This window comes from Lytechinus variegatus, chromosome 1 (genome assembly GCF_018143015.1).
Source record: "Lytechinus variegatus isolate NC3 chromosome 1, Lvar_3.0, whole genome shotgun sequence".
NCBI classification, from domain to species: Eukaryota; Metazoa; Echinodermata; class Echinoidea; order Temnopleuroida; family Toxopneustidae; genus Lytechinus; species Lytechinus variegatus.
Genome location: NC_054740.1, coordinates 73467435 through 73480583, shown reverse-complemented (window position 1 = coordinate 73480583; position 13149 = coordinate 73467435). Strand labels below are relative to the sequence as shown.

General features: G+C 37.1%; 1 protein-coding gene and 1 non-coding gene across 3 annotated transcripts; both read left to right on the top strand.

The window, feature by feature from the left end:
• LOC121406540 lies at nucleotides 1-6121 on the top strand. 2 transcript variants are annotated; one of them, XM_041597551.1, is made up of 5 exons: nucleotides 1-43; nucleotides 2894-3037; nucleotides 3330-4336; nucleotides 4607-4697; nucleotides 5697-6121. In XM_041597551.1, exons 2-5 carry the CDS (start codon nucleotides 2941-2943, stop codon nucleotides 5858-5860), a joined length of 1359 nt encoding a protein of 452 aa, XP_041453485.1. In that variant the 5' UTR covers nucleotides 1-43; nucleotides 2894-2940; the 3' UTR covers nucleotides 5861-6121. The 2 variants fall into 2 exon arrangements, with proteins under 2 accessions (XP_041453485.1, XP_041453484.1); XM_041597550.1 differs by lacking the exon at nucleotides 1-43 and adding an exon at nucleotides 881-1143.
• A 4677-nt stretch (nucleotides 6122-10798) lies between these two features.
• On the top strand, nucleotides 10799-10870 carry TRNAE-UUC. Its single transcript has one exon. It is a non-coding gene; the product is annotated as a tRNA-Glu (tRNA).
• The last annotated feature ends 2279 nt before the right edge of the window (nucleotides 10871-13149 follow it).

The window sequence follows — 13149 nt, the reverse complement described above, 5'->3', positions numbered from 1 at the left end:
GTGACATTATATCAATCATGGCAATCAAAATGACAAATACAAGGTAAAACCAAACAAATAATTATATAACTCACTTTTATGTCGCATATAACTTATCATTTCTTACTTCCCATTCACGAACGAGCATGACCCCCCCCCCCTCCCCCTGCACCACGTCCGTCCCCGGACTTGCACCCTGATCGAAATATCCTAACAAATCTCATTTAGATAAAAGAACAAATAGGTCCATTAAGGACCGTTTATCATTAGACCTTGATACGAATATTCATTTGTATTTACAGATTTTTGTGATGAAACAGATCATGGAAGTATATTCACGGAATGTTTTTTTTCCAGGTGGGGGGGGGGGGGGGGGGCGTATAATCGAAATTCGGAGATAGTCGAAAGCGACGGAGTGAAGCCACTTTCAGCTTGTCAATATTAGGGCACCTTTGCGTACCTAAATGTGTGCAGCGATCCCGATGACCCTCATCCTATACTTCAATGTGTGGACGCAATGTGACCGGAACGCCAGGAAAGAAATCAACCGATATAATTCTAGTCAGGATTTCACTCATGTTTTTGTTTGTCCATCTGCTACAATAATTCGATCTGCCGAATCTGTCAATATAACATAGAGTTGGTCGGTATTCAAACATTCTCATGCCATCAGATTTGGTCCCAATCATTAATTCGATTGCTTACTCTGGAAAATCACGCCACATTATTCAGCTGCTTCTAATAATACGTCTTAGATTTGAATTTATTAATCATTCAGGCGCTTCTTTATGTAGTTTCACCATTTTTATATAGTTCTCATCATTTTGACTGGATATCAGGGAATGTTTGTGTGTACACGCGTTTCAACAACCAACATGAAAGATAATCTAAGTCTATCGGAAGAGAATAACTCCTCTCAAGTTTCCGAACCTGAGTCAGAAAAGGACGCAACAGTCGACGTCAATGTTCGTGACGGCAAAATCGACGAGACCGGTCCACGAGCGTGTCTCGTGGTCGTGTCCCTCTTCATTATTGGATTGTTGGAATTTGGCATCACCAAAGGTTTTGGCGTCCTGGTCGATGAACTCGTATTCCAATTTGAAACTGAGATTGCTACTATTGGCTTCATACTTGGTCTCTCTCATGGCATGTCCTACCTATTAGGTAAGTATGCAGTTGGGGAGATGAGGCTATATAATGCTCTTTGAAGAAAATAAATATTGAATATTCCATTACCAATAATAATCGAAAAAGATAAAAATATAAGCAATCATAATGTTTCATTTCGACGTACCCCCCCCCCCCCTCTAAGGGCCAGTGATGTGACCGCAGGCAAAAGGTGAAGTTGCGGCCTCTAGCCGCCGCTGCATGATTATGATTTCTTATTTCATGCATATGTGTAGTATCAGAGGCGGCTTAACGTATTTGCGTTTGGGGATATTAAAAAAGCGCATTTATATGCCAAAAGGGCTTTTTGGTGCAAACGGATATTTTCACCATGAGATTATCATCTGTGTGATGCAGTTGTGTGTTTTGTAGTAATTAAGTTGAACAAGTTTTTTTTATCAAAGTGATTTTCTGATTGATATATTGTTTAGGTTTTATTTTTTGCTTGGTAACAAATTCAAATCTGAAGCTGTAAAACTAACTTTTGGTCAATTATGGACGTATTTACTGGCAAGAGCATCCATGTGAGATGTTGCGAGCTTGAATCACGAGCTCAAACTTTAGGAAATTTCATATATTAAGACGTAAAACGTAAACATTCCGAGCAGTTTTTGTAATCATGAAAAGGGGGTGTGAATCTAACTAACGAATTAACGCGAGCGCGAAGCGCGAGCTGAAATTTTTATACTGACCAGAAATGGAACCTTTTAAGGACTGTATTTGGTGACTCATTAATAGGATACAGAATCAAATAATGCGAGCGCGAAGCGAGAGCTGAAACCAGAAAACTGGACATTCTAGGCATTTTATTTTACCAGGATCAGCATGACTACCTTAATATACATGTTGATGCGAGCGCGAAACACGAGCCAAAAATGTGTAATAATCCAACCTGAAATCTGGACGATAACCATGAAAGGGACTAACACCTTATACTCAATAATAACTGATGCGAGCGCGAAGCGCGAGCCAAAAAATTGTGATTTTCTGACCTAAAATGTATTGTGTTTTACTTCAAAAAGGGTATTTCATTTTGAAAAGGGGCACATTTCATTTTGAAAAGAGGGCATTTTCCATTTTGAAAAAGGGCGTTTTTCCTACGGGGAATAGGGGTGAGGGAGGTTCCACCGCCCCTGTGTAGCATCCGTTTAAGAATGAGATTTTACAGGCTCCGTCGCATCGACTCCGTTTTAAGAATATTTTACTCTTCCGTAATATCGACTCCGTTTATTGACATATTTTAACCCTCCAAATACATCGACTCTGATTTAAGAGTAACAATCCACCCTTCCAGCACATCGACTTAAATAGCACTTAACCCTCCCCAACACTTTAGATTATCTTTTATGAATGACATTTCACCCTAATTCCGTCACAAATTATAATAACCACTCGGTTTAAAAAACGATATTTTACCCTTCCGTCGCATCGTCTCCGTTTTAATGACATTTCAACCATCCGTAACATCCACCTTTTTTAAGAATGACCTTTCATCCTAACATCGATCCCGTTATTTTACCCTTCCGTCATATCGAATCCGTTGATGGATTAAATTTCAAGGTTCATATCGATGAAATGCAGTTTTCAAGAGAACTCGAGCAATTGACGCTCAACATCATCGGAACAAAATTGAATGAATGAATAAATAGATATCTAAAAACAAGCCAAAAACTTTATCGTCGGCCATATATTATGGAAGAAGTCTGTGATAAAATATAAATACCTTGTTATATTTCTTCTTAAACAGCTCCTTTCACGGCACCATTATCAAATCGACAGGCGATAATTAGACCAATGATGATGTTTGGAAGTGCCGTCATGGGCGTGGCAATCTCTCTTGCTTCCCTTGCTTCCGGTGTAGTAGGATTTTCTATCGCCATGTTTACTTCAGGTGAGACAACACAGACATTTTCTTTCGAAATAATTTGTTGAGAATTCTTGAATTTGTATTTTTTTGTATAGTCTTGGAGGCTGAGCAAAAGATTTATAGTATCTTACAAAATTCCGCATCAATGCGTGTTACTGAACATGCTGAAAGAGAATGTGGTTCAGAAAAAAACGAAAATTGATGTCGGCACTTTTTTATACATTCTCCAAAGTTCATACCAAAATATGATCAAGTTTAATTCTCCAAATGATCATGATTATTTTGTGAAATGTATGTCTTTTAAATTTCATTGCAGGGGCTGGATATGCTTTGGTCTCGCTACCTTCTATTGTTGTCTGCAATCGTTATTTTAGCAAACACTTCGGGGTTGTTGTAGGGATCACTGAAAGCGGTTCTGCCCTGAGTCTGGTCTTTCCTCTGATGACCAAAATGTTACTGGATGCTACTGGTTTGAAGGGAACCATCCTCTTACTAGGAGGGTTGTCTTTGAACATGGTTGTTTGTACGGCTTTCCTTCGTGACCCAAGGACCCAGAGGAAGAATGGACGCCGTGACAAGACAATAGGCCAACCGAGGGGAACAACCTGTCCAAACGACGCCGACGACCGTGACGCCGAAAACGAGTGTCAGTTGGACATGCTGAGTGACAGCCTGAGTTCCGGTGAGGATGAGAAAGAACAGCGCTCGTCTGAATGCGGATGTCCTCAAGAAGACTCAACATTACTCTATCGACAGAAAATTACTCACGATCGCGCAGGGAATGATGGCGAGTTGATACAAAGTAACGTAGCTATGCAACCGACCTCTGCAAGGATTGTTAATGGACAGATCGACTCGTTTCAATTTGAATCACAAATTTATGTAAGAACCGAGCGAACGTTCACTGAAATTCTTATGAGTCCGTTCCAGTGGCTTTGGCGTTTCCTCGACTTCTCCCTTTGTCGCGACGAACCATTCCTGAATTTCATATATCTATCCACCTTCCTTTTTTCTATGGTTCATTCAGCCTGGTACATATTTTTTGTTGCTCATGCCTTGGCCAAAGGGATAACACTTTCGAATGCCGTTCTGATCAATCTAGTCAGTGGGATTGGTGAAGGGATTGGTGCTTTCCTACAAGGACCCGTTACAGATAGAGGATGGATGACGCCACGGGGAATGTTCATGATGTTCTCTTTAATAAACAGTGTTGTTTTATTCCTTGACCCTCTACTATCAAATACTATGCTTCTGACAATAGCGGGGTTCACCAACGGCCTTTTCCTTGGCGGCAGCTTAACATTAACGTCAGTTATGCTAAAGGTAATTTCAAGCTGCTTTTTAAACCAGGATACGTGATAAAACTACTTTTTAAAAACATGATATTCACATGTATAATGATGAAGGAAAGGAAACTTTAAACTATGATGTGTAGTATATGGTCTCATTTATTTTAAATTTTTACTATACGGTTACTTTTACCATAATCCTTAATTATGATAGGATGAATTCATCATAGAGCTCACCAACTATTGGTGACCGTCCTGGCCAGGAGATAAATCATATCTTTTCATTGGTTTTCATATTCCATAGGATACCGTATCCGAAGATCGATTTTCGACATCCTACGGCTTGAGTAGTCTGACATATGGGCTTGCAGGACCTACTGGTGGCCTTGTTGCAGGTATATATTATTTTGCCTACACCTTAAGATTTACGGAACATAATTTGATAACAATTTTCTATCACTGCTTGTAATCTTTGGCTCTAATGTTGGCTTATCGTCACCATTTATTCCAGTTATTAATTTATTTTATTAATATTATTATTACAGTTTATTGAATATACTTATTAACGACGATGATGGCGATATATAGTCAATAATGATAATGATAAAAGTAAAAAAGGAAATAATTATATAATCAAATGGTGCAAAGGTTTTGATTTGCCTTGCCCAAGCCCTTGGTGATGACACTGACCACATGAAATCGCTGACGTCTGTAGTTGACTTTCAACGTCACTATGCGAAAGAACTGAACGTGAACTAGGGCTCGAACCTCGGACCCATCAATCTGTTTGTATTTTGTACGTGCAACTGGATTACAAAATACTTGCCACAACGTCCTTGGCCACTGCAGAGTCTTTCATTTAAGTGGCGTTTTGTATGGTTAAGGGCCCGGGGGCCGGGGGTAGGGATTAGTGCTCTTAGCGAAGAGGAGACCCCCCCAAAAAAAAGGAACAAATTGCTATTTTTACCCCTACAACAGCTTGTACAATATAGAAGACAAACTAGTAGATTCATTTGACTGTTTGGGGTTTTTAAGAGAACGATTTTCTACTACTTAGTTTTGTGCGCGTTTTTCCTAGTTTTCACCTTGTATTATTCCATGTTTCTTATTATAACACCACCACTTCTCCATACAAAACACTTTAAACAAGCTTTCCTTTAAAAGGGGTCTCGTTGTTGTTGTTGTTGTCATTGTTTTATTCATTGTTCCGAAGGCACAAGTTTTATACAACATAACAAACTTTAGGCATTTTGGCGGCTTCCATTTTTTTGTGTGCATGATTTTTTTTGTTAAAACGACGCGGGTTAAATAATTGTTAATTATCAATCAAATAATCAATAATTAATGAATAAATCAATTACTTGATCATTGTTTTTTTTGTAAATCACATTCAGGATGGATAGCATCAGTAGCTGATTATGAAGTGACATTTGTTTTTCTTGGAGGGTTGAATGTTGCTGCTCTACTAACAATGATTCCTGCTTATTACCACTACGACACCAAGCCTAAACACCGAGAAAGAGGAGGTCAAAATGACGGAAGAGAAACACCAATCTAACACCTTCCATGTTCTTATTATCATTATTATGTACAACGATTCCAGCTTATAACCACTATATGGCAACAATATGAAACACCGAAGAGATCAAATGATGACAGAGAAACACCAATCTAACACTTTCCTTGTTTTTACAGTCACGTGCAATGATAATCTGAAACACCATATCAATGGTGGTATTTAAGTGTGCGGCCCTTAAAACCCCCTTTCATGCCTTGCCGGCATTGCAGTTCCCAAACATATAATTTTCACCCTTTTTTATTGACCACCCCCCCCCCCCCCCGTTCCTCAGCCGCTCACTCCAGGCATTACCTCTCGAAGACCCCCATGCTAAATTCCAGTTTGACACCTCCATTTGCAGAGGGCCATCTAGCATAGCAACTTAAGTTCTTTTATATATATATATATATATATATATATATATATATATATATATATATATATATATATATATATATAATTCAGTTTCAATTGATAAAATAATTATACAACAACGATCAAAAAACAATTCCATGAAATGTCACACATGAAATACAATATAAACAAAAATAGAATAATAAAGGAATAGAAAGAGGAATGAAGGAGCGACATGAATTTCAATACATAAATATTGATAAAGATTACCACGAACATTCATAGCAAATTACAGTTCAAATCTCAATTTGCAGAAATGAAGAGTTAGTTTACCTTGCTTTTTGGTGATCATATACTCTGTCTCTCTATATTAACATACAAATGGATTTTAAAAGCTTGGTAGGTGGGAGAGTTATTTTGGAATTTACAAATATAAATAAAATATTTCAGTATAAGAAAAATGTAAGTCACAAATCTATCGTCTTTGTGTCCGAACATTCTTTCTAAGGCAGTAAATTTAATGTTATTATGCATTTCAATATTTATGGATTTAATCACTTCATTCCAAATAGGTTGAATGTGGGTGCATTCCATAAACCAAATAATGTACAAATGTTTCTTGTTTACTTTTGAAAAAATCGCACTTTGGAGAGCCCTTTCTTTTAATCTAATGTAAAAAGAAATTAAAGGCAATTGCTCTATGAAGGAATTTGAAATATAATTAACGAAAACGGGTAATGATCGAACATTTAAAAATTTTCAGATGAATTTCTTACCAATTCAAAGGTACATCTTTACAGAGAGCATTCCAGTATGATAAGGAGTTTTCAGGAATACAGTCCTCCAACATCGTATTATACACATCATGCTGGTTGATATCAGAGCTAACAAGCCAGCCTTCTGGAATATTTTTCATCCAAAAATTATGTTTCCTCCTTTCGTGTAAAATAATCAACACCATAATCAAAAACAATGTCTTGAAATGATTCAATGTCTGGAATAGGAAGGTCAAGTAAATCGCTAATATAAATCAAATGTTTATCCAACCAGTTTTCATTTAAAAAGTATTGTTTTGATTTGGACCCAATATTCCTGTTAAAAGCAACTTGAAGGGGAATCCAGCCCTGGTCAGAATATTGTGTTTGAATAGAGAAAAATAAGTAAAACAGAATGGTGAAATTTTGAAAGAAATCGGACAAGCAATAAGAAAGTTATGGCTGTTTAAAAATTTAGATCTCTCAGACTATGTAGATTTCATATTGGCAACTGGGTGAGTAAATTATGACAGGAGGCAAGGACAACTTTCACATAGGCCATGTACTTTATAATCAGTGATATGTGATTTTCTGCCAAATACCCCCTGGGACTGTAATCAAAATATAGCCTAGAGCCTAGAAATAAAACATCTAAAAATGTAATTTTAGTCATTTTATGTATTGGAGTACATGAAAGAGTAGTCCTTGCCTTAACCTTACATCACTTTGACATTACTTTTGTTGCCAATTTGAAATCTCTATAGGTATAGTGATTACCAATATTCACAACTTTAAAAATTCATAACTTTCTTATTGTTCGATATTGTTCAAACTTTCACCTACCAACTTGTCTGATTTTTCCTTTTGTTTTTATTTGGGTAGGATTCCCCATTAAGTTCTTATTCCACATCCCTACACACAAGTTTCAAAATCTGAGTGCCCGATGTTGTCACTACCATGTGATATACACAACCCAGTGACATGCAAATGAAACAGTCGATGATGTCCCTCACTCACTATTTATTTTTTATTGTTTGAATTACGCAATATTTCATTTTTACAGATTTGACAATAAGACCAACTTGATTGAACCATACAGTATTAAACAATACTAATTCCACATGTCAAGGGATGAATAAATTGTTGTTTCACCTGAAAATTATCATATTTTATATAATAGAATACAAAATAAATAGTGAGTGGATGCCGTAATCAGTCTCCTCATTTGCATACCGACCAGGATGTGCATATAACTGTTTCGTGAAATTAAGTGAAACTTCAAAAATGTCATAGCTTTCTTATTTTACATCCGATTTTGATGAAATTTTCAGCGTTATACTTGTTGGATTTTACTTTTTTTTATTTTTATAAACTTTTTGTTGGAGTAGACTCGTCCTTTAACACACCGAAACATTATCCAATAATGCGGCTTAATCCTCACTCATAATATAAATTCAGTGGGTATATTTAGGATTTCTTATATAGGGCAGTAGACTTGTAAAAGAATCCACTTTTTCTCAAAGACAAGCACCCCGAAGGATATCTTTCCCAATCACCTCCTTTCCTTGGCAAAGGCATCGAAGAGGGAGAGGGGACTTAAAGAGGAAAATACTCATACTTTTCTCAGGAATGGGGGTTCCGCCACTGGAACGATTAATTGATGACCAGTGCCTCCTAACGCAAATGTTAAAGTTTGAATGAAATAGCCTATATCGTTGACATGCGCATTTTACTCAGTATGACTAGCCGAGGGACCAATCAGAATTATTCTTTCAAATTAGCGACTAATCACTAACCTTTAATAGTATTTTACGGGGCCCGGGTAATTTTTCAGCATCATTATTTAGAAGAGGCGATTTTGAGGTGGGTTTAAATGCCAAATATTGTGTCTGACATCTTGCATGACGTGCATGCAGCCTTTACATAATCTTTGTTGCTTGCACTGCCGATGAGTCTCATAAGCTAAAGGCACCAAACTTTGAAGCATCGCATGGTTGGGATGTTCCACAGTCACAGTCAACACAATGATTTTAGAATATTGAGCAGACCATTGTGGAGGAGGTAGGCTACTGGCGAATCGGCGAGTGTGGGGAGGGGGGGGGGGCAGATCCGGCCTGTGCCCTTGAAAGTTACAGCATATATTTTCAATTGTAATATGTCGTTCATACACAAGTTTTTTGTCAAGTTTAAAGTGAACGAAATGACCTTAGATGTTAGGTTAACCCCCTTTTTTGCTCGTAATTTTTTTTCTTTGGAAAATATGCCCCCCCCCCCTCATTTGGAAAATCCTGGATCCACCCCTGAGGTAGGTCTAATAAAGGAAGGCAGTGGCACAATGAGCAAAATATTTAGAGGGGCCAGACATGTCGTATGAGGAAAAATTGAGCTGTGAGCAAGAATATTTTTTCAAAAGTCGATTTTTTGAAAATATTTTGACATAATATCCAGAAAACCAAATAATATTTGAACATTTTCCTTTCATCTTTACTTCTCTTCACGTGCTCCCGGTTCCTTGGTCTTGAATCTTCTATCATGCCCTCGAAGGAAGTGGGATAGTGTAAACTATATTGTAAGGACTCTGTTATTTTTATTCGTGGAGCTATCATTAACGGCCAAGGCGGGTGAAAATAATTTTGATTACAGTAAGCTGAATCATCATGGTATTATTTTGTAAGCAAAGAGTGCACTTATCTAATGGTAAGGTCCAAAAGACCACCAAATATTCACGAGGCCGAAGTCCACCCATTTGAAAACACGGGGCGTGTCTTAACCAGGTAGAAGTCAACCATGCACTTTCGCTTTTTGTTTTAAAATCGAATGCAAAATATAGGAGTAATCAGAAAAATATTTCAGATTTAGTGCTATAAAAAGGCAAATTTTCATTTAAAAGCTATGTTAATTCACGAGTTCATTAGTCTGAGTATTTCAAAATGATGAACTTTCCGACAGGGATGGGGGTCTAATCTATCCAGCCGATTTGGGTGTCGGACTGTCCGAGTCCTATCATGGAGCTACTAGGTCCATTGTCTTACAAACTACCAAGAAGGAAATATTAATAAAAACGAATATTATCGATTACGATCACATTATGATCACAGAAAGAAATGCCTCGATGATAAACATTAAAGCATGTTGATTTTTTATACAAAGTATTGGAAATGCACAGTTGGATGTTATACAGGTAATTATATTTCATTGTTTAATGTTATAGACGAGAATTTAAATCCTTTACTAATAAAAGACTGGCGTTGACATATCGATATAAAAAGGTATGTATACAAAAAATGATCACAAACCAGCCGAACAGATTCTGGGACAAAGCGCAAGATAATGATAATAATTATTATTCTTATTATTATCATTATAATCACTATCATAACACCCATGATAACGATAATGATGATAATAATTGTAAATTTCAAAAGCATGAAAGCCCTTAATGAAAGATTACATGAATTAGAATGAAATTGAACGGAGCGTGACCGTACTCAAACCACAACGCTCATTTATTATCGTGGCTAGCTGTACTGTGTGCGTGTGTGTGTATACGTGCAACGCATGTACATGTAGGGCCTTCGTATAGCGGCTCTGTGTGTTAGTTAACAGCATTAGAGAACCTCGGCTAATTTTATGATCCAATATATTCCATTAGAAAGCAGAATCTGAGTACACATTCTGAAAAAGAAGTATTTTATCTACTTAAACAAATGCAAAGCATGTACAGTGTAGTATCACCTTCACGTGAATGCGACATTTTATTATTTGCATCGTCAGCAGTATTGTATGCTCTCTTATATAAGTTATAATTTTTCCCGCTCATTCAAGCGAATCCCGTGTGGTCTAGTGGTTAGGATTCGTGGTTTTCACCCACGCGGCCCGGGTTCGATTCCCGGCACGGGAGAGCTCTTTTTTTTTTCTTCTTCCGTTATGATGAAGAAAATATGGTTACACATTACCAAATAAAATCTAAAATAAAATCGAAATGAAATGATACCTGACGTCTTGCGGTTATTACCACTGACAGGGTAAAATAATAGGGCAATTTTCACCAATATCATGTCACTAAAGGCACTGAGAGTTTGCTTCCCCCCGTACACTGTAAAAAATGAAGTGCTAATTTAGCACTACCAAGACTTGTATAGTGACTGCACTACGAGTGCTCATTTTCTATCTTAAATTTGAACTAGAAAGTCAGCACTCGTAGTGCTAAACAAGCACTGTAGGCCTAGGTGCTAAATTAGCACTTCATTTTTGCAGTGTATACGGTACTGGCTAGCTTCGAAATCTTTCAAATACTAGTATGTGTTTCTGATGAAACACATAATGATTCATGTAGGATAATTTTCCCCAACATTACCACTAAAAGCACTGAGAGTTTACTTTTTTTCTCACGGTATAGGGTATCTGGCTCCGGAGGGGGTGGGGGCACTTCCATTCACGAGTGGATACCATGCGCGACCATGGGGTCTCGAAAAGCACCCTAAACACGTAATTTTCATATTCTGAAAATGCACCCCTTAACAAGTGTTGACGTGTGAAACCCTACCCTTAACAAGTATTGGAAATAAAACGATACTCTTGGCAAATGTTCCCTGAGATGAACCCCTAAACAAGTACAGGAATGTTTTTTTTTTGTTACGCGTCCTTCGGTCGCCGGCTTTACCTTATTTGGTTTAGTACGACCCCAGCTAGTACACCTATAGGTGTTATTACAACACCTTTGGTGTTATATTCAATCTCAATTTTAACACATCAGGGTGTAATTAACACCTCAGGGTGTGGCTCTCTATTAACACCAACTGGTGTCAGTTTTAACACCATAGTTTTACAGTGTCGGAACGTACATATTCATTTGTAAGTTTGCTATACTTAACCTGGCTTTCGAAGTAGGGTCCATTATTAGCGGGAAACTCGCCAGTGTCGGACCATAGAGCTATTCGGACTCTCAATAACCAGCGACGGGTGTAGACTCTTCACTAGTCGCTTTTTAGCTATATTTGCGGAAAATGCCTTCGCCAGGGTGTAAAACGGAAACTCGCAGCCGGGGGAGGGCGGGGGGAAAAATAAGTAAAATAGAGTAATCAGGGGGAAATTAATGGAAGAGAATAGTCATGATAGAGGAAACTGGAGACATTTTTGTTATAACAAATAAATAAAAAATAATAATAAATAAAACGAAATGCATATGCATAATCTTGGCTTGACATGATTATGAATAGATTCAGATTAAGTTTAACAATCACTTCAGAAGCTATTATCAATTCAAAACAAGAGGTCAAGTGTTTCCAATCGCCCCACAACACGGGGTAATTTGAACACACTTATGTGGCATTTGTAACACATGAAATAATAACATTTTGTTTTTCTTTAACTTTATGCACTAGAAATTTCTAGTATAGATTATGAAAAAAAAAGAACAAAAACATTGAAGGTCCTGATTCCAATGAAATAATATTATGCAAACTTTGTAGGACGAAATTCATATTTTGCATTGCAACAAAAGAAATTTGACAGATTATATTCTAACTTATGTAGCTCTCATTTCTAAACTTATGAAGAAGGCTCTTTTTTTCTTCTAAACAAAATAAATGATTGACAGATAAGTTCTAGGTTATGCCAGTTTCTTGTATGACCTGTATTTTGAACAGTTTATTAAGTGCCACATTATTTTGGAAAGATTTTTTTTCCTTCCTTTAAAAAAAGATCTTAGCATAGGACTGGCCCCATAGGCCAAGTGACAAGTGATTTCGAAACGTAGATATTTATTTCAGTGTAATTTCACTATACAGACTTAACTCTTTCGAAGTAGGACCAATGCTTAGACGGGGGGGGGGGCAAAAAACAAGTAAAAAGAAAGTTTTAAAAAGTGATCAGGGGAAATCAGTGGGGAAAAAATAGGCTTCCTCCACTGGCCCTCTTCACTGGATTGGTCTTACGCCATCTTCGGTAGAAATATTACATGATTATGGTTATTCATTTTCCCCAACTCATTAGGCCCTAGAATCATGGAGATGATTATGATGATGATTATGATGATGATGATGATGATGATGATAATGATGATGATGATGATTATGATTATGATGATGATTGTGATGATGATGGTGATGATGATGATGATGATGATGATGATGATAATGATGATGGTGATGATGATGATGATGATAATGAAGATGATGA